General features: G+C 32.7%; 1 protein-coding gene across 1 annotated transcript in view; it reads right to left on the bottom strand.

Moving 5' to 3' along the window:
* Window positions 1-6,677: 6,677 nt before the first annotated feature.
* Window positions 6,678-23,408, bottom strand: part of yki (Transcriptional coactivator yki) — a 178,878-nt gene continuing 162,147 nt past the window's right edge. The window contains exons 3-6 of the mRNA XM_085947716.1: window positions 22,520-22,711; window positions 10,397-10,566; window positions 8,720-9,025; window positions 6,678-6,908 (exon numbers count right to left, since the gene is read on the bottom strand). Of these exons, the coding sequence (XP_085803842.1) occupies window positions 6,813-6,908; window positions 8,720-9,025; window positions 10,397-10,566; window positions 22,520-22,711 (764 nt within the window). The 3' untranslated portion in view covers window positions 6,678-6,812. The remainder of the gene's footprint in view (window positions 6,909-8,719; window positions 9,026-10,396; window positions 10,567-22,519; window positions 22,712-23,408) is intronic.

Below are 23,408 nucleotides of genomic sequence, written 5' to 3'. Positions count from 1 at the left end.
CTTAATTTAATAAAAAAAAACCCTCAGTATGTAAGCATTTAAAAATCAACAATTTATTTGTTTTTGCCATTGTGAATGGAAAAGTGTCAATGTTATATCGTCGCTGTATTTTAAATACCTCCTATGTGGTTTGAGTCATATTCTGAGATAATCGAAAAAAACTGTTTTAAAAAATAAACTTAAATGTATGTTTTAACATTTTCTGTTGAATTGGATAATCATATTTTTTTAATAATTTAAATGGTAAAATCGTAGCTTTTTTTATATTTTGATCTTTCCACATATGGTAGAGAGAAAAAAATGCGCATCAGGTGGTATCAATAACTCATTTTCGTCAAATTCACCACATAGGAGGTATTTAATAGACAACGATAATAATATGCAATTCTAATTATAAAAAAAAAAACTTGTAAATATTTAGCATGAAGTGAGGAATACAGTATAACCTCGTTTTTACGTGCCCGGAATTCACGTTTTCCCGGCAATTGCGTATAATTTTTTCAGTCCCGATGTATTTCAGTACATTTAATACCCGCATTTACGTTTTCCTTTCCCGTGATTTACGTCGGATATATTCAAAATATGCGAGTTACGCGCGCTTGACAATGATTGGGTCGTGACATTCGAACGGCGTAGGGTGTTTGGAGGGAAAACTCCGTGTCTTTAGAACGGCGAATGGTAATTGATCGGCGAGTGACACTGTGATTGGCCCGATTTTTCAATAAAAATTTAAATTTAATGTTGTTTTTTAATAAAATGTTATTTTTTTAGAAACATAAAATTTAAATGTTCTTTTTTTCAATACCCCCCTTTTACATTTTCCCTCCAATTAGGTTTTTTTTTCAGTCCCTTAAAAAACGTAAAACAGGGGTTATACTGTAGATCAGGGGGGGGCAAACTTTTTGGATGAAGGGCCAAATTCAAGAATTCAAAATGAGCGGCGGGCCGCAATTAAAAATTATACACTATTTATTATCACGAAAAACAAACATTACAAAAAATTAATGAGAATAATGAAACTGTTGTACATTTTTTAACATTTTTTTAAAATTCAGGTACTCAGGTAATCGCGTACTATTGCAAACAAATTTTAATTTATGTCAATTTTTTTTTTTTAAATTTTAAAAAAGTTATTCGTAATCAGAAGTACAATTTTATTAATGATGGCGGGCCGCATAAAAATACCCGGTGGGCCACATGCGGCCCGCGGGCCGCAGTTTGCCCCCCTCTGCTGTAGATGTATCAATAATGATTACTCATGTTATGAACAACTTTCTAATAATTGATCATTGTAAAATTATTTTAAGTATTCAACAACCAAAATTGTTGAAACTTCTTCTAAATGTGAGTGTTTGGTGATTTCCCTATAAAAATCACTGAAGCAAGTTCCAGTTTGAAATAAGTATTACTCTTCTCATTATAGTTTGCATGAAAATTAGTGTTTGCCTAATTTTCATGTTTAGGCTCCATCTTTATAGAAGGTTTTCTTCCTTCAGGCACAACAGAAATATACCAAAAATAAAATAAGTATCTGCAAACATAATAGAATAAAACGTATGTACGAGAAATGAAAAATGATTCAAAGTATTTGGACTATATAATTACTAAGTCTTATATATCATTTCTAATATGACATTTGAATACCTTTACTGAATGAAGCATGTTTAAATTGATAAAATGTAGATATTAACATCGTTATGTTGGCATTTCTGATCTCTTAATTCAAGTAATGGCTGTTATTTTTTGATATTCATTGTGGTTAATTATTAATGATTTTATTTGATATTTTTAACTAAATAATAATGCTGTATTATTGGCAGATTATCAACGCACTTGACAAGATTATCTTTTCATAAAATGGCCCTGCAAATTGGCAAATAAATCTCATATTAAAAGTGTGAAGTCATTCTCAAATGAGAGCTCTCGTTGTAGCTAACCTAATCAGTAAGTAGACCAGGGATACCTTTTGATTCATTTTCATATGTTTAGGCTCCAACTAAAATCAATATTCCACCATGAAAAAGAATGTCAAAGAAAACAGAGATAGTGAAATGAATAATTAAAATAGATGAAAAATGTTCCACGAGACAGGCCGATAAATAAAAAAAGAATACTGAATAATATATTAAAGCTTACTGTTAATATTGCATCGACATTTTCATAATAAGTAAGTATAGGTACTATGAAATGTATGGTTCTATTTTAATATAGATTATAGAAATTGCTTTTCGCCACAAGACATATTCCTAGATCACAACTTACAGTATTTATTCCGCAATAAGAGTAAATAAAATAATAAACTCGACAGTTATAGTTATGATTAATATACGTGTAAATACAAAGTATTGCTGCCAATATAAACAAGCAAATTTAACAATAATAATAATATGATCAATATCATAAATATAATAATATATTTAACATCTAAAATTCTGATAGAAAATACAAACATTCGTTCAGACACAATATAAGAAAGTATTAATATAATGAAGGCACATTGAAATGGATGGATTTAATTTGACTTGAGCATATTCCCATATACAATATTATGACATACAAATTACTATGATTTTTGCCTGAAGCAATTTCTAATAATTCAAAGTTTGTAAGATGAAAACAATAATTCTCTTTTAAATAGTTTTTAAATTCAATAAACTACCAGTAAAAGAAGATAAATTATTTTAAACCGGTTCTATGCCTTCAGCGAGTTTTCTCACTCCATGAGGCTGTGATCGACAGGCCGGACATACAAATTTCGAAACTCAAATTACTAGTCACTGTCAATTGATTTGCATAATCTAAAAAATTAAACACACAGTGACATGTATTTGAATAATGCGACAAATTATCGGTATTAGAGATTTTAGTAAGAGCTTCGCTCTACATTCAACATATGTCAATAAAAATCTGCGGCCTGTTAGATACTGCCATAGTAATATTGTGAGGCATAGAAAAGCTTAAATACGTGGTTTGATTAATATCAGTGCATGCTGAGCTTTGAATAAGCTAATAATCAAGTAATCTAAAGATATGATATATAATACTTAGTTAAAGGCATTATAGTGTAGTGAAACAATTTAAATTTATATAAGGCATGCTTTTTTTCACCTGCAGTCAAACCGAGGCATAGAAAAGCAAGCGTAGATAAGCCAGGGTAACGTGCCACTTCAGAAAACTGAAAAAAACATATCCTTAATCTCCTTTTGATTACCATGTCTCCGTAGGTATTTAGATTCTAATATTTACATGGGTGTCAAGGAAGAGACGAATAAAGAAATTTAATAACTACATCATGTCAAACAACTTGTGATCTATTTAAAGAATAAGTCGACAATTATATTGGTTAATGGGTGTCTAAAACAAGGAAGATCCTCCCCTCTATTGACACATGTCCTTGTTTAAAAAGGTTGTGAGTATAAATTATGTCACTATTTCTTGTTGTTTGACTAGTCTCCTTCTTCCCGGACACCTCAAAATGAAACTTCAAGTTTTCTTGAGTACAGTTAGACTGGTTTATCTTATTAATAATTTTATAAAGGCATTTAATTGAGTGCAACTGAGCAGACACTCTTTCCAGAGTGAGGAGTGCACTTTTGTTAAAATAAAGTATTTGTCTCACACATTTTATAATAATACATATTACATATTATTATTATCATACTATAAAACTTTAAAAATGCAACGTTTCATCTAATCTCATTCAACCACAAATACTTATTATTGCCATCAACAAAAAGGTCAGTAATAAAATGCAATATAATATAATATATCCGAAGTAACACTTTCATTATAATTATAATATATCTATACAATTCAAATATTTATCAAAAACTTTCAAAATTCAATGTTTATGTATTACGACGGCACATACAGTGGAACCCTGATTTTACATGCCCAGAATTCACGTTTTCTTGCTATCTGTGTGTAGTTTTTACAGTGCTGTTTCATTTTAGTACATTTAATTTCTGGTATTAGATTTTTATTTCCCGCAATTTACATATTATGAACTAATCAAAGTTCAATTAATATTAAAAATCCAATTTATTTCAACACATTCAATTCAATGCATGGCAATTATTGACACATGATGTGTGTGTTTCTATTTATGGACATGTCTGTAGTGCCTAAGACCAAGAGGTTATACAATACGATTTCATTAGATTTTTTGTTGTTTTTTTATACACCCAATCAGATATTGTCTTAGTTTAAGTCTCAGCCTTAATTTGAAGAGAAATGAACATTCTCAAAACGGTGAATAATAATATGCCCCAAACCAATTTGTATGATTTCTTAATAAAAAAATAATTTATTCATGTTTTCCCTTTATATAGGTTTTATTCCGCCAATCCCTTTAAACATGTAAAATCTAAGTTTCACTGCAGTCCTAAAGGCATATTCACAATATCCTCTAAACGTTATATTGTCATATTACTAATAGTGTTTGTTTTGAATAACAAAATTTGTACAGGCTTAAAATTCTACTAAATATGATATTACAATTACAATAATGAGAATAATTTCAAGATTAAGCAAAATTATATGCATTGGCATATAGAAATTTCAATTGGACGGCATTTATTTGGTATTTAATGAACATATTCACAATGTATAATATAAGAAAGAGCTTCCATAATCACATAATTTATTAATTTTCCTAAGTAAAAATAATAAGTTTCGAATTGATATTCATTCTTTTATTGTTAGACAAATTCATTCAAAGTTTTGTAAGTAATATAGGTACTGATCGTAAAAGAGTAAATAATTATATTGTGCCTATGAAACTTTGAAACTTTAAAATATTATACCAAGTATACATAATTGCTACTAGATAATGAAAGATAATTTAGGTAGCAATATTATATTTGTATATTTAAAATTTCTATTTTCGATCAACCTTTTAACAAATGTGATTGTTTACTTTAGATACAAACATGGCATACATTCTTTTCTTCTTCTGTTTTAACAAGATTAATTAATGTTATGATGAAATTTAAAAAAAAATGTTGACAGGCATTATACCAGGCTTCCTATTTACATATATTTAGATGTGATGCATAATACATACTTAACGAAAAAGTGGAGCCACTTGTTGGGAGACTTTTTAAATAATTTTGCAGTAATTATTCCATTGATTAAAAACCAAAAATATTTGTATACCATAAATATCCAAAGGTGATTTCATTGAATGTTTAGCCACTATTATTAATTATAGTAATATTCTTTCATTCCGTACATTACTTTATATCACACTGTATAGTATAACATAATAAAATTTAATCTCATAAATGACAATATTGATTGTAAAAATGTTGATTTGTATTATGTATTATCTTCTATAACAGACATAATTTCTCCAAATAATTTAGAAGTGTCAAACATTCAATAGTTATAAAAAGATAGCATTGTAAAGTCCAATACTTATGTTTCATTGACTTTTCAGAATTTGACATCCATGTTTTATTCTTTTATTTAAATTTCGTTACTGATGGATGAATTTAAAACAAAAGAAGCCTAATTTTCAATTAGCAAAAGATTTTTCTGTAAATAAGTTGCCATTTCTAAAGATGTAATACAATACCTTTACTGAGAACATCACTAAATGACATTACAATACAATAATACATGATCCATTTAGATTCCATCTTTTGCATACTTCTTAGTACAGTATAACCTCAATTATTCGGTCTAATCGGAGATGAATATATTCCGGATAACGATACATCCGGATAATTGAAAAAATATTAAAACAACTGTTACAAACCATTTTAAATAGCAACTTTACTTTTTCTAACTACATAATTTTATGGATATTTCAAATTGTATATTTTTCTTATAAATTATACAAAACTGATGATCAAAAATAAGTCCAGATAATCAAAGTCCCGTATAACAGAAGTTCTACTGTATCAACAAGAAGCATGTTTTCCAATATTTATTGCATATTATTTCTCATTTTTAATACTTGAATACTTAATCAGTGTAAATAATAATAAAATTTATGACTAAACTGAAGAAAAATCTGTTGTATATATTTAATTTTAATTTTAAAAAATCATTAGGAAGTGAAAGAAAAGAATTTTAATTTGAAAGGTGACCAATAAAATATTTCAAACTCACCATTAATTAATTAAAATCTATTTAAAAAAAAAAATCAGTTATGTACCTAAAAATATTTACAATATATCTTAATTAAAGAAATTATCTAACTAGTACATTAATTATTTTGCGTATGGTATCTAAATATTTTACTTGTCCACTTCTCTGTCAGTTAATATTACTTAAAAACGTTAAAATTAATATCGATAAATCAATTATCATAATAATAATTGAAGTTATATTATATACATTACAATATATATCGAAAATCAGGCACTAACATAAGGCACCTTTGATTATGATAGTTGGTTATATATTTTATAATAATATTTCCATCAATAAAATGAAAACACCCGAAACGAAACACATTACAAGTTGCCATGTTGTATGATCATATTATTACATTATAAAGGCACTAAATTATTGCTGCCGGAGACATCATGAAAACAGTTATAGTTCATTTACAGCACCGCATACAAAATCACAAAGAGTAAATTGTCAAAAAAAATACTTCAATATTAAAAATCTCATAATGATGAAAATCTTCAAGTTCACTTAACTGTAAAATGTTTCAATATCCCTTGTGTAGTAAAAATATCATTTTCCAACTTGTAAACATAACTTCATTCCGAGGCATTACTTGGAACCATACTTATTGCACAAATAGTACTTCGCCACCCCGGAATGATCATCTACAAGAGACGAGAGGCCTCAAATCACAGCCATGTCAAGCCGTTACCTTGCTTGCTGGTGGCGGGATTGATGAGCGACTGGACATCATCCAAGATGTCACTCGAGAACTCTTCACCCAGCTACAAACATCGACAAAAGACAAACATATTATATTCCATTGATTAGACAGAAATCAAAAATTCTTTTATAATATTCGGATGGCATTCATTAATCAATGGAAAAGACTTCATAGTAAATAGTTATTCAACATTTATCAAAAATAGTTTTCTAACACGCATATATTAACCACGTATGCAACAATTAGTACCATTAATAATCCAATTTATTTAATAATTATTCATATTTAAATTAGGCATATATAAGTCCAATGGATTCTACTGATTATATCACGCGTTTGAAATGTACTAATGCCAGTAGCATCTGTCTTGCGGTAAACTCAGTCTATTCAACAAGTTAAATATATATGGAAGCCGGCAGAGACATATCGCGAGCCTAATACTACAAGGTTTTAAGTATTCGAGTATACAACAATGAAGTAGTATTCTAAGCTGCCACATTGTTACTTTCCTTTCATCAAGGACAAACACTTAGAACCTTGTAGTTCTCCACTCGCGATATGTGCGTATCCAGGCATCCAGCGGGTCTATTCTATACACAAGCCTGCTTTCGGTCCGCTACGGCAGCTAAATAGGGTAGGAAAGTATCGAATTATTAACACGTATTGTAACAATTACAATAAATCAACCGTCTGAACTGTCAAAACTGTCTATCTTGGTCTAAAATTTATCACAGCCAAGAGAGGTGCTGTTAAAACATAGCACTTATTGCAACTATTATAACTAAATTATTGTAATTGTTACAATAAGTGTTAATAATTCGATACTATCCTACCCTATTTAGATGCCGTATCGGACCGAAAGCAGCCATGTGTATAGAATAGACCCGCTGGTTGGCGATCAGTTCCATGCATAACAAAAAAAACAACACTGTATATTTGAAAAGAAAAAAATTATAAAAACAAATCTTCCAATATTATTATTCTGCTTGAAATGTTTGGTTTGAAACTTAGATAAATCTTTTCAAGGGATTCAGAGTTAACTTCATGATATGATCATAATTTATATAGAAATCATCATTTGTAATATATTTGAATCAATATCTATAAAATTATAGTACTTAATTATAAATATTATTAGTAAATTCTAAATATTATTTAATGCAAATGTACAGGTGGGAAAAAGATGCTTAACACAACTTATTAATTTGTTTTTTTAAAAACATATTGAAGCTCAAATAAAATTCAACTTTAATAAGTCCGTAAGTATGATAGTTCAACCGTGCACTTTTTTTCAGTTACAAATCGCTTACGTCCCCAACAGATACTCTCTGCCACCGCCTTTTACAAAAGTTTAAAACAATACGATGCAAATTGTTTTGTCATAAGATCATGGCCCCCATATCCTAAAGCGCGCCCCCCGGCCAGGATCTTTGGCGGGCCCCCCTACCCATCGCTAAGTTTAATAGCATGTGTGATGCACAACATAAACATTTTCAAAATTGTGTGAGGGCCTTTAGCTGTTTTTTGTAGTTTTAATACATCTACTTGAATTATGGAGTTGTCGAGTATCAACACAAAACAATCAAAAATTGCATCTTACAACTTCATTTTTTAAATGTTAATAACCCCTACGTGAAAAGGCGACTTTTATTTTTTTCACTATTAGAACAAATTTATTAATAATTATTGATAAAAAATATGTATACTATATATAATAATAGACAAATTTGTAATGTAATGACATATCTGATTGACCCGCAACGCTGGGCCCCCCTGAGCCCGGGCCCCTAGGCAAGAGCCCTGTCAGACCCCCCTTGTGGGGGCCGGCCATGCATAAGATAGATATTAATGATTAAATGGCTCCAAACACACCTGTAAAGAAGGGACTAAATCATCTGTGGAGTCAATGTTGTCACTGAGAGATATGTCGTTGGCGTCCATGGTGTTGCCGCCGCCTTCGCTGGCGCAGTCCATATTGTCATCGATGTTCGCGAGGAAGTCTTCAGGAGTGTGCGGCATGGAGTAGGACTGCGCCAGCCCCATCCCTAGACCGCTGTCACCTGACTCCTGCCGTGAGTGCTCTGTGAGTCCCGAAAGGAATGGATCCAGTGGAAGGTCGGCTCCGCTGACTACGTTACCCGATACCACAGATGGGGCATGTCTCGCCATCAGTTCTTGCTGTAATATGATGAATGATCTCTTAGACAGAGTAACTTTGTCTTTGTAATTTAACATGTTGTTAATGGTTCACCATTCAAAACAAATTCAAGATTTAGAGTTTAACTCAAGGAATGTTAAAAATATTGAAATATTTGTAGTTTTGAATCTGCAATGCAAAATTAACTTGCAGCTAATTTCATCATTCTTAGTATATTTTCATATATTGAGGCTTTGTTCATATAGAAAAGGTTTTCTTCAATGTCTTTAGTATAAATTAATATTTTGAAATGATAAATCAAATACGCTGAAGAAAAGAAGCACAATGCTTTAAATTATTTTTATTTAATATGAAGGATTACAAACGCTTACTCTTAATTAAATGTTGTGTAGTGCAATCCAAATAAAGTGTAAGTAAAGTATATGTAACATGTGGTCAAGTGAAATGTGTTGCTTGTGACACCAGTTATTTTTCAAACAAAATGTCGCATTTTCCCTGTGTGCCGAGGGACATTAAATTACATGTGTTTTGTGAATATCGACAAAATCACATCAAAATATTCGACGTGTTGCAGTCCAGACAAGTTTATATGTGTGGCCCAACTAAGAGTTCTTTTGTTTGACACTACACCTCGAGGTAGACCTTGTTGCATCAAGCAGTTCCACTCGGATTAAGTCACACTGTTCAACACTGATTGTCACACGATATCAACAACATAGTTACACTAAAAAAGGATAATGTGTACATCTCTTCACACCCCCAAAAGACTAAAGTAGAGTATAACTAACTATTTCTTTTATTCAACGAATAATTCACAAGATTTTTACAATGTACCATTCTAAAAAAACCGATGGCCAAAGTAGTTTGATTTAGATTTAGAAGAACGCTGATGAGTGGGTATTAAAAAGGCCAATAGTTAAAATTCGTCGCAATTAGTACGTAGCCTTGTAGCATAGAGGTAATGCACGGACGGGGCGTAAACCCATGAGATGCAGGGTTCGATTCCCTGCCGGGGTGCTTACTTTTTTCAAAAAGATTTTTTCTATTGGTTATAATATATTTTCTCAGAAAGTGTTCTTCAAAATTATGTATGTTTAAAGTAGAATAATTTGACAACGTTCATCCTGTAATGAATGTGAAAATTTTGGTAGGTGTAATAAAATATTGTATATAAAGAAACAATCTGGTATTGCATACAACTTTCTACAAAATGTCTGCGTTACCAGAAAATTATAATTTTCACTCCAAATCAGAGCAAATGGGCTTCGACTCCACACAGCGGAAGTTATCTAAGTTTTGTCATTCTCTTCTTCTATTGAGTCTTCAGACCTTCCTCTGGAGTCCAAGGACACAAACGACTACAATTAAGGTGGATACAAGATTGTTCTAACCTGCAATCGAATTTCTTGCTGTCTCTGCTTAAGTCTTTCGCGTTCGAGCTGCAATGACTGGAGACGGAGTTTCTGGCAAGCCTGGAGTGCTTCAGCCGCCCCCGCTGTGCCCGCGCCCCATCCCTGGGGGAGGACTACGCCCGCTGCCGGCGTTCTTTGCAAATGCTGGGCTGTAACATCATAAAAACAAGAAATAAGTATAACAAGTATTAATTACAGAATGTTACTCAAATAGATAGAACTACTAATAATAGAGGGAGTGTGAAGAACTTTTTTGAAAGTCTTGATAATGATTCCAGAACCTTTTTAGTAAGGTTGAATTAAGAATTAAAAGAAAAATTTTAATTCTCTGTATTAGCAGCATTAATATTGCTTGTAGATATTATAGAAATGATGGCACTCGGTTGACGCTTTGTTTTAATTACTTACCTCTTTACTTACTGAACATACAAGATTTGAAAACATCTCATGCATATACCCACAAGAAAAAAAATATTTTAGAAAAAAAAATACAACACCCGACGGGACTTGAACCTGTAACCGCTGTATTCACGCCATTTCATGTAAGAACTACTAGTTAAAATTGTTGTAATTAAGTAGGATGCTCATAGCTAAATTGGAAAAGCACACTGGCGCGAATTCAACGGTTAAAAATTTAAATCCCGTCGGATGTCGTATTTTTAGCTAAAATGGATTTTTTCTAGTGGGTACATATATTACACCCGACGGGACTTGAACCTGTAACCGCTGGATTCACGCCATTTCATGTAAGAACTAATAGTTAAAATGGTTGTAATTAAGTAGGATGCTCATAGTTAAATTGGGAAAAGCACACTGGCGCGAATCCAGCGGTTACAAGTTTAAATCCCGTCGGATTTTTAGCTAAATAATTTTTTTGCTAGTGGGTGTATGCATGAGATATTTTCAAATTATGTATGTTCAATGTAAGTAATAGAATGTTACATTCTCAAATATTGTGTCGTATTCGATGAATAAAAAAATAGCTACCTTTACTTAGTATTATTTGTGATTGTTTATTGAAATAATTTTGGATAATCATATTTAAAAAAACATATTTTAGACTTGTACCATTGATGTTAGTTAATTTTACCTCTCAGAAATGACTTGGCAAATAACATACTAACAGTTAATTTCTCATTCGCCTTAGTAACCCATTCTCAGTTCGTAAATATAAGAGTTGTCAACTTGGAGAATACCTAAGTATTAACTATTATATTGTTAGCAATTCAACCATACTAAAATCGTTCTGGCATTGTTGTCAAATATTGTATAAGTATGTTTCTATATTTTGAGAATAAGGACGAAACCAATACCTAGGTACTGTTACCAACATCATCAAGTAGTATTGTTATTTCATTCCTGATAACTAGTCAAGACCAAGAACATCAGCTGTAAGTCATCGGTGTTTTCCATCCGAGGTGGAATCCAAAACGCATGGACATTATTTGTATCAGAAGATTTGAAATGTTCGTAAAAAGATATTTGTAAACAGTTCTAATATAACTTGCAATCAAAACCTTACTAACTTTCGATCAAATTATTCGAATTAGTGTTCAACACCCATCCCTACATTGCAGTCTTGATAAGACATGATAATAAATAATATTACACAGCGGTGACCTAAGGAATTTCGTAACAGGCATGATAAATGAATTCAATGACATCACGCGCGACAAAACATTTTCTTACGGGGGTTGAGAGAAATTATTGCATACCCCATGAAGTCATGGGAATTCCCCGAGTTGTGAGTAATCCACCACCTGATTCATTCGCGAAGAAAATGTTAATTGAATCCAATGTTTGGCGTGATAGTAACTTGGCAACCGTGTATGTATACACAAAGAGATTTAGAATAGGTATCGATCCGGCGACAAGACTGTTGAACATGAATCATTTCCAGGAAATTATTGAAAGTGCCACAATATCGACTTTATAAATATTTTCAGGAGACTACAATTACTGCATTTTACTGTCAGTATGGGCGAAAGTATTGAGAGCAATGATATAGGTTCAAGATACACACACCATTCATTCATTTATTGAAATGTACGCAGAGTACAAGTTTAATACAATAATCTTTCGTTGTTGCTACAGACGAGTTAAAAGGGGGACAAACAATTATAACGCGTATAAATTACAGACTTAAATTTTTGCAACACTTTCACCTGTAGGTATATTAAGAAAGAATAAAAATCATTTACGATAATTCTGGCAAACTAAAATGCATGCGGTTTGATATCATTTTATTATTCACATGATTCGTCAAATGTGCGGATAACGTTGAGGGACGCGGAGAACCTGAATGTGACCGACTGGCGAGAGAGAGAGCTTGGAATAGAGATACCTGGAGAACGATTGTGCAGTTGACCATGTACCTTAATGGTACCTTCAATATTTCCACTAATAACCTTATTTGATTGAGAGCAAGGGACCCAATGGGATGAGCAAATGGCCAACAACTATTTCTAAGTATGTTAATTTAAAACATCCACTTAGAATCGAACTTGGTAATTTACTTTTTGTCATTCCCAGCGTCCACAGTAAAATAATATATCAGTAGCGAGGGGTGGAGGTAGGCTGTTAAGATTCGACATAAATAACGCATATTAAACTTTGTCAGTCATATTTATCGGTTTTAATTGAACTATACGTACAATATGCAGATGGTGCTGGTTAGTTTTTAAAATTCAATTAAACCCTTCCTAATCCAAGCCATAGTAGATCTCCACCCTTTGCCACCGAAATATATTGAATGCAACCTAACCTAACCTAACTAAAGGGAAATTTGGCAGAAAGTAAACACATAACTTCAAAATGATCCTACTAACCAGCGTTGCTTACAAGGTTAAGAAAGTCAAGATGGAATACCACTTCCAGTAAAAAAGAAGACAGAAAAATAAACAATAATTTTAGCAAGTAAGGTAAGTACTAAATACATATTATATTTTCCGATATGTAGCTATTTCACCTCGACTACCAAGACAACATTTTAGTTAGAGGAATAACTTTAATGAAAAGTTTTTTGAATGAACACTTTTTTTAAAACTATTCATTCAATAATAATTTAGTGAGCCAGATTAGAGAGAGAAAAAACCATCTGGAAAACACTCAAGTAAAATGAAAACATTGATATGACGACATGAAATGAGTATCGAGTTACTGGGACAAAAGAAGGTATCAGGTATCGGGGTACTGTAGAAGGAAAGTGAGTGACACTCGACTCCTCAATAAATAATTTCTTGACCGGCCCTCCAGATTCCCACGATATTGTAGTACATCGCAAATGAGATGGACAAGGGACGTAATATCGAAATATATCGACACTTTTTTGACGTTCCTATGTACAACTACATTATGTCGTGAGATACTCGATACTCAACTACAGAGTCTGTTGTGTAGGTACTCTTCAGTATTGATTGGTACATTGCATTCCAAACTCGCCTTGCTGGTCTTACAAATTCCTTAGTCGCAACAAGAATAATATTATGTTGTATTTGTACTTACATACATTTGAATGTTTATTTATTTTGATATAGCGGCTGAAAAATTCACAATATAGCTACATTTCAGTTGTACGGTTGTATTCGCAATCAGACTTATACCTATGTCTAAATAATTAATTGAAAACATGTCAGAGAAATATATAACTATTAGAAAAAATCTTTTTATACGAACCTGCGCCCATGGGGATTCGCGTCCATGTATTCTTGGCACACGTGTCCTATCTAATTGCGACAAAGTTGGCTAGTGTTTTTAAAATATTCTCTGAAGCCCTTTCTTTTTTCTAGTGGTTATATTTTATATTATTTCTCTGACGTGTTTTCAAATCATGTAGGTATGTTCAATAAAGAATTTTACATTCTTAAATCTTGTGAATTATTCGTTGAATAAAAGAAATAGTCTGTTCTATTACGTGTGTTAAGATTTGAGAATAAAACATTATATTATGTATGTTCAATATTATATAGAATGTTACATTCTCAAATCTTGTCTTATTCGTTGAATAAAAAAAATCTTCTTCTTTTCTTTCGAACATGACTGATCCTAACAAGATCATATGGGCCTCCACAGAGTGGAGGTTTGTATTAACAGATTTTGTTTTTACGAGAAATGGGCGTCAGCCACTTGCTCAACCTATTAGGCCCATAATGTGACTCATATACGAATTGAAAAATATGTTATTAAATTATTAGCAATTCGAAGTTAAGTACATTATAAAAACTAAATAATGGAGAGATCCGCGACGTCGAGAATTAATCAATACCTACCTTAATTTAATACAATAAAACCGATAGACAACATTATAACGCAATTCGACAACTACTAGTTTAAATCGTCGTAATTTAGTAAGATGCCCGTAGTTTAATTGGAAAAGCATACTGGCGCAAATCTAGCAGATACAGGTTCAAGTCCCGTCGGGTGTCGTATTTTTTTTCTTCTGCAAAATATTTTTTTCTAGTCTGTATATGCATGAGATGTTTTCAAATTATGTATGTATGTTCATTATATCTGTTATTATAAAATAAGATTTAAAAACTAGTAAACAAAATACTACATTGATAATAGTTTTTTTTCTGCGTTAAAGGTCCCCGAAATTATATGTCTCCAATTTTTACCAGTCTGCTGGTGTATAATGGTTGGGGAACACTTTTACTAAGTTTTGTGGCCTCTTCGTTTGGCCAATCGAAACTATTGACATGATAGGATTTGGAGGTTAGTTTTATAAGTGCAATGATTTACCATAATATTATAGGATAGGCCTTTAGTTAAATTCACATAGATTTGATGCATAAACGTTTTCAGACAGTTTGAATTCGGAGTCATTCATTGATCGGCGTATTGATATTGATACTAAACGATATTCAGCCAATGAGGTATCGAATGATTAGTATAGAGTGGTTTTCAGCCAATGAGATTATTATATAGGGTTTTCCCAAACTTACGATTTTCGTTTGTAAGAACGTCTTTATGAGAGCAGCGAAAAAAACAAGCCTAATTGGTTATATACAATTTAAATATTAAAGATATATAATATCTATTAAAGGTTTAAAGTTTAAACTCTTCCAATAAAATATCAAAAAAGCAATACCTAAAGTAAATTTACCAAAGAACAAATTAAACAAGAAAAATTACAAGATAAAAAGAACTTTTTATATACAGCGTTTTTAAATTTTCTGTTGGAATCATATAAATTTGACTTGACTAGCTTAAACGATCAAAAAAAATTGTATTTGATAGAAATAATACTGAAATGTCATTTTGACATTTCATATTGATTTCCATAGTAACGCACGTATATATTAATAATTTAGTTGTTAGGACCTAGCAACCAATAATAGTGGATTGGATTACGGATTTCTTCCGAAATAACTTTTCATACAAAACAGAATTAACCGGAAATGAATTTAATTCTACTTAAAAACGGCTAAAAGTATTAAAAAATGCATTGGCGTCGTGTTTCAAATGTCTAGCTAGTCGGGAAGTTAGTTAAAAATCGATTGCAAGATTTGTACCGGACAAATAAGAATACGACCTAATAAAAACGTTGTAAAATACAGGTGCCATTTTACCTGAAAATTTAATTGAACAAAATAGGTACTATCTGTCTAATAATATTATGCTTTCGAATATTTACGAATACAAAAATTCCATCTCTAATCTGCATAGTGCAGGAGAGAATTCAAAATAGGGTTCGCGTGACCTCAAAGTCTATCTTTATTACATTATTTATAATCTTCGCTTCCACCAAGACCAAGTTATTGGCCACCATCAAGGGTGTAATGAACCCGGTTAATTATTTTTTGCCATGGAGACTGAAGGTCCTATGAACCCGCAAATAGAAGTAGTGAGTATGCGATGCGAATGTATTTACAGCCGGGTTCAAAGTGGCTAGAAGAGTTTAATTAATTATCATAAGACAAGTCACTAGATGGTTGGCACAGGTATCATTTTACCTGATGGTTACCGACTCGACGCGGTTTGATACATTACGTATTTTGTGTGTACCAACTTATTTTTACCACGTTTTTATTAGCTCGTATTCTTGTTTGTCCAAGATTTGTATTGGACGATTGAAGATTTTTAGGTAACTTCCCGACTAGCTTGACATTTGAAACTTTTGACCACGATTACAATGCATTCTTGAATTCATTTTCAGTTAATTCTGTTTTGTATGTTTCAGAAAAAAATCATAGCAACTAAATTATTAATATATACGTGCGTTACTATGGAAATCAATGTGAAATGTCAAAATGACATTTCAGTATTCAATTTATTCAGTATTTCTATCAAGCACAAAAAAAAGTATTTATTAATACATGGAATTGTCAAGTTTATATGATTCAACGGAAAATTTAAAAACGTGGTATATAAAAAGTTATTTTTATCTTGGAATTATTTTCTGTCTTTACACCACTAATCACAGTATGTTTATCATACCGATGAAATAATGTTAATATCCCGTAAGTGACTTTTTACAAATTGTGCAGGAAGCTAAAAAAAACTAAATATTTAATATCCCGTATATGACTGTTAAAAGCACACACATGTCGTAACTACATAGCATGCGAGTGACATTTTGAAACTGAATTCAACACACGTCATGCAACACGCTTGACAGCTTAGAGGCGAGATACGGGCTATTACAGTTTTATTCCTGAAATGATAAGATACGGTAGATAGTGTAGATACATTACTAAAATGGGGGTTTTTGTTAAAATAACTACAGATATGGGAATTTCGCAGTCGATGGGCAGTATTTTTGTTGTTTTAGTAGGTACCTATATCAAAAAGTCATTATCGTCATATATGTCGGATACGGGCTATTGACATTAGAACATCGATACATTATCTAGCTAGAACTAGATTCTAGAACCAACACGTGTTAAAAAAAAACTCGGGAATATTACACAGAATGCGTACAGCCGACCTAGCAGTGAATTTTAATCAGGCATTTAGATTTAGAAAGATGCGAGGGGTAAAATGGCTTGATAATCTTACTATGTATAAACAAGAAATATGTTGTGTTTTTAATCAGAATATATAGTGGAATATAATTAACAGTATTATAACTGGGTGTTAGGTAGCTAGGTGGGTTGTTTGGCTCTGGGATGTATATTTATTTGCTGAGGGGGCAGTAGATAAATAATCCGAAGTATGACAGAGTATAGCTATAATAGAGGATAGTCAGAAGTATAATAGAAAATTAATATAATGATCTGATTGAAGGGCCTAGAATGGCAAACTTGAATGAAATAAAATAATGATCTGTCGAGTCTATCGAGGTTAGAATGCTGAGTCCACGTACTTGCCGATGGGCGTTACCGCATTTCACGCAGTTTCTCCATAGATGGCTCGCTAGTATTTAATTTGGGCAGTATTTAAAATAAATCGTTAGTATTAACAATAACATGCCAGTATCATTCCAGTAGATGGCGTACAATGAACGTTCAAAATTATAACTGAAATAAAGTATGATCAATAAAATCATTGCTGTACGAGTGTATGACATGGAAAGACGCACGAAATAGGCTGTACGTAAAAAGACAATATTGATATTATAAACATTGGCTGCATGTCAAGAAATATCGATACTAAATTTAAAAAATACATTATGTATATTACACTTGGATACAAAAAGCACTAACTAAACAGTATTGCAATCAATTTTACGAGTGCATGTTTAATAGAAAATAAATTGCAACGTTCTTCTTGTACTTACTGGATACTTGATTTTTGACAAATCTACCACACATTTCGATACGCAGAATCGGATTTACTCTAGGTATGAAGGGAATATAGCCCCCTCCCCCGGAAGATGGACAAATAAATTGAAATAATGCTATTAACATATCGCAATCATATTTAAGGGCGAATGAAATAATATAAATATAGAGCAAGTCATTTCAGTTGTTTTTTTTACAGGTTGATCATGCATAATAGATTTTTTTACGCAAATAGGTATTTAAATTAATTACTTATACCTATTATGTATATTGACAAAAGTAATTCATAATTAAAAATGCACATTGTTTTCATGAGACCAAACAAATAATCTATAAATTATTATTTATATAAACTATTTATATAATTTTAAAATTATATTCGGTGTCAAAAATATTAAATTTAACTTCACAATGTGCTAGATCAGGGGTAGTCAACCTGACCCTTACCGCCTACTAGTGGGCGTTCCAGCTTTCATGGTGGACGGTAGGGGTTTTAAAAACATTATCATTATGTTTTCATCAGATATCCAGTATTTAGTTTCGCAGCATCAATCTCAGGGGTCTCATTAATAATTTAATTAATTAAATGTAATTTTATCAGACTCCATGCTTCCATGTATGCAAAGTATAAATAAAAAAATAGATTTAAAACGATAGTTTTATAAAGATTTATTCTGCCAAACTTAAAGTCTAACATAAAGTAGTTGGTAAGTAATTATTATTATATGCTTTAACTTGCTGTAACTTTATACATTTTATAAAGTAAAGTTACTTCCCCACTTCATAAATCACAATTACTGTGGAACCGGTGGGCGGTTAGAAAATTTGACTACTAAGAGAAATACAAAAGTGGGCGGTAGGTATAAAAAGGTTGACTACCCCTATGCTAGATGCATATTCAAAATGCTATATCTAACTTCCAACAAGAAAACGCTCTAAGTTAGCAACGCTGGTGCGGTAGGTGCCCCGTCAGATACGTTGGTGGATCATGCGATGAAACACTTGCAGAGGCGGCGGTATAGAAATAATTAACGGTAATCCGCGATGTCCGCGCGGCGACATCGACATGCCGTCGTCGCAGGTGAATTACAATTTGACACAGCCGCGAGGGGTCAACGACCGACAGCCGGCATCTTCGTGAAGCCAATGCCATCATCAGCGTGCAGTGTGCTGTGCACACACGCGAAGGAATATTCAAAGGGACAGCGCACGGAAGAAGTAGTAGCGGCCTAATAAAACTGTGTGGAAAATAGGTCGCTGTAAAAATAGATTGAAACGTCTATTATTATTTTACATAACTGAGAAATGTCTCAGAGACCCTATATATTACTAGAAAAACTGTAGAAAAAATCTTGGATAGAGTAGACTTTTTAAATTACGTCAATATTAGTTGTAAAATATGAATTTCTTCTTAGAACAAGCATGCAGCATAGATCGATTGACAATGAGGTAAGTATGTTTAAGTATGCCGATTCCATTGAAAAAAATATAAGTATGATGTGTTCCTGCTAGTGTTGCCAACTGTAGTAGACAAAAACTTACCAGACGGGTTACGAAAACAAGCTATTTGGCAGGAAAAAACGCTAAATTTTGTGATAATAAAATTTCAATACCTTTTTCCTATTGGAAAAAAGAGTCCAAAAAAATCACACCACATTTCCCCAGAATAGGTAATAGGTACTAGAGAGTGGAATCCCCAATAATCATCAATCCGATGCCACATACCTAAGCACACATTAAATTATAATATCTGATACCATTATATCACTATATCGCCAAGAATACTCTATTTTTTATTGTGTAACTTATTTTCAGCACATTTAAAGCTGTCGAAGTCATCAAAAAAAGATAATAAAAACGCTATAGGCTCGATGCCTATCAAAAAATGTTAGATCTGGCAAAAAAACGCCAAGTTGGCAACGCTGATTCCTACGTCCTCAAGGATTATGGCACTCATATTAGCTTAAATTTCATGGCCAACTCTTTCGTACCATTTCTGTATATAAACACTCGATAAGTATTTACTATCTTAGATATTTGTTATAAATGTTTATTTTTTAATTGGTTTATCCCTCATTGCGACATAAACCAAAACTCCCCCGTCAAAGTATTGTTCTATGGCAGTGATGCACAAACCGCCGCCCGTGGGATGCATGCGGCCTAAAATGGCATTTATTGCGACCCAAAATAACAAGTAGCTACTTCATTGAATACGACAAAATATGTTCTATCGTGCAAATACATATCGTATTGCAGTGGAGAGTGGTTGGAGTAGCCGATATGTAACTATTAAATTTAAAATAACAAAATGTATGTCTCCTCTATTTTGGATTTATATATTATTATATAAAACCGCACTTAGTGGGTTACATGGCCGCAGGTTCCCTATCCCAGGTGAAATTACTAGGTATTATCTACAAGTCAGTTGTATCAACCTAGGTCGGTCTTCGCATAGCGACCGCAATGAACGAATGGTAGACAGAGTCAAATCTAGGTGCCTATACAACATTATCCATACTATAATATAATTTATATGTATCAGAAAGTATAGAGCCCATGGATTATTTACAAAATCTCAGAATTGGCTAGCTGCGACCATAGACAAAATTTACGTGGATGTGTGTCATATTTTTAAGGATTTCGGGAGAGAATGAAAGCCGATTCGTCATTACTCCAAAAACTAGTTCTGTGTTATGCCATTCGTGCTAAATTTTACAAAATATTCCAGTGCCAGATTTATTATTCTTGGGGCGGAATCAAGAATGAAGAATATGATTTATTGTGACCTCCGAATTATCAAAATAACAGTGAAAGAGTTATTTTTACGAAAATTTATGTCAATGCACTAAAAAAAATATCATGAGGACGCGTTTCAAAGAAGTCAAGGCAATAAATAATATTTTTTAAGCTAATAATTGCCCAAGCAATGTGTTGTGGATTCCTAATGAACAGAATATCGTAAAAAAATAATCTCCACTTCCTCTTATCTACTACTGTAATCTGTCTTGCATGGAGCAGATAACTACAGAATTCTGATCATTATGCCTTCCCTAAGGGACTCTCTCATTCACCAAGCTACATGTGCGTCTCGAATGGTGTCTTGATAATGTGCGTTTGTGTTTGAAACTGTGGTTTTGTTTAAATATCTCTATGATGTCACCGATACCTTGCCGCCATACAAGTGACTGAACTAAATAGTTGTGAATGTTGTGGACTTCTGTGAAAAATGACTGAATTGAGCCCAGCACTCCATATCTTATAGTTTATAGTATATCGGTTTTAACGGATATGGCGCGAAAAGAAGTAGCGAACTGTTACGTAACTGGAAGTGTCGATTATGTTTTAGTCCCTTTTAGTAGACATGCGTCGTTCATGTATGACTGACTTAAAGGTTGCCCGTGAAACAGCCGTACACAGCTTCCATGGCTAAAAACTACATTTCCATTCAACCAACGTCTATTGTGGACGCTCTGAAGATAGTAGCGAGTCATATGGTACTTCGTAAACGAACGATGTGTGAAAACAGAAGCAAGTTCTCCGAATACATTCGATAAGTTTTTTTCTTATACATGACTCGAATGACTTAATCAGTAAGAACGAGACATGAAATGTAATTGACGCGAAAACTTATGTTCAAATTAAGGTTACTAATTTCCCATGACCACTATTTAGGCGCCTGGACAATCTGTGATTCAATGGGAAATGAGTCACAATACGAACGTGTTTTTCGCGCCAATTACAATATTGCATGTCTCGTTCTGATTGATTATTGTCAGTCGAGTCACGAACAAACTTTCTTCTCTAACGGGTGTGTTCACGGGAACGCTCTGATTCGCTCGTTTTAAAAGCGTTCACGAATGGTGTCCGCTGGATGAAAACATAGCTTTTTTTAGCCATGCCGTAGAATACGCGTAGAAGATGGTGAGCGACTAATTACGGGCAGCATCTGACTCTACGGTTTTAATCAGTCGTACATAAACATCGCACGTGAAATTCAAAAGTCAGAAAACACAATCCAACAAATTTTATCTACACTACCCGTCCTGGAAGAAGTACGTGCAACAAACAATGCGTCAGTACAACCCCCATTATTTATGTTGTCAGTTATATATATTTTTTTAATCTATTTGAATTAAGGTTGTAAAGTTACTTGTATTTATTAAAAAAAAAAACGCTTCATTTTATTATACTGTATGTATACTGTGTATACAGTTTAATAAATTAATCCTTCTCTATGGTTATGTATTACGACAATAACGTCTATTTGAAGAAATCTAATTTATAGAATATCCTTTGATTACACTGTCTTATGATGAATCTTATGGATACATACCTAATTAAAATTATCAAATAAGCTACTGATAGATAATAAACTCACGTATTCTGGGGTCGAACCAAGATGTGGTGCGCACCGCGTGATTGATGAAGTATATTTCGCCCTCTGGCGTCGCAGCCTGTTCCCATCCGTCGGGAAGGGGGCCCAAAGGGTCGTTGGCGACAGCCCCTGTGGCCCCCGTGCCTGCACCCGTGACACCTCCGCCCCCGCCGCCGCCCGGACTGCCTTTTGTAGCTGCGAATGTAAAAGACAAAACAATAATTATTGAAACTACTAATAATTGAAATCCCCTTTAACATGTTATCACATAATTATTTAGCATTTAATTACAATGGATTTTTGAGACAGAAGAACCAAATAAGTAGGTACAACACTAATGTTTTTTCGAGACCCATTTAATATTCTTTCTAGGACGAGTATAATTTTACAGAAGCCAACCACAAAAGCATTATTTAAGACAAATATGAAAGATAACTCTGCATTTCAGATAGATTTATAAAAAAATATTAGTCTATTAAAGCGTTTCCCAAATGAGGTTTCTCAAATTTAAATTACTGTCGAACAAGAACTTCTTGTCCACGTGTTAAAACTGTGAACTAACAAACCCCTCCTGTTTAGTTAATCGCACTTCCCTTTTCAAATGAGGAACGCCACTAAATTAATCATTTCATTTTACGCTCCGTGGTCTATAAATTTATGTAATTTGATGCTTTTATAATAAAAATATATCTAAAACGATCGGGAAAAATATTAAACTTTTGTTTATTGCGAAGAAGAAAAGAAGTCGCACCTAAGAAGAGAGCCGATACATCATTTAAACACGCGATGCCGCCATGACAGGGATGTTCATGCGACTACAGCGACTTCCGACGAGATCTCGTTGTCGGACAGTAATCAAAGGTTCCAAGAGGGATAATCTATTAGAGCGTTT

The sequence above is a fragment of the Rhyacophila brunnea genome, unplaced genomic scaffold (assembly GCF_057557595.1).
Source record: "Rhyacophila brunnea isolate RB1 unplaced genomic scaffold, BYU_Rbru_1.0 scaffold_2, whole genome shotgun sequence".
NCBI classification, from domain to species: Eukaryota; Metazoa; Arthropoda; class Insecta; order Trichoptera; family Rhyacophilidae; genus Rhyacophila; species Rhyacophila brunnea.
The sequence above is the reverse complement of the archived record's forward strand: the minus strand, read 5'-3'. Positions and strand labels throughout refer to the sequence as shown.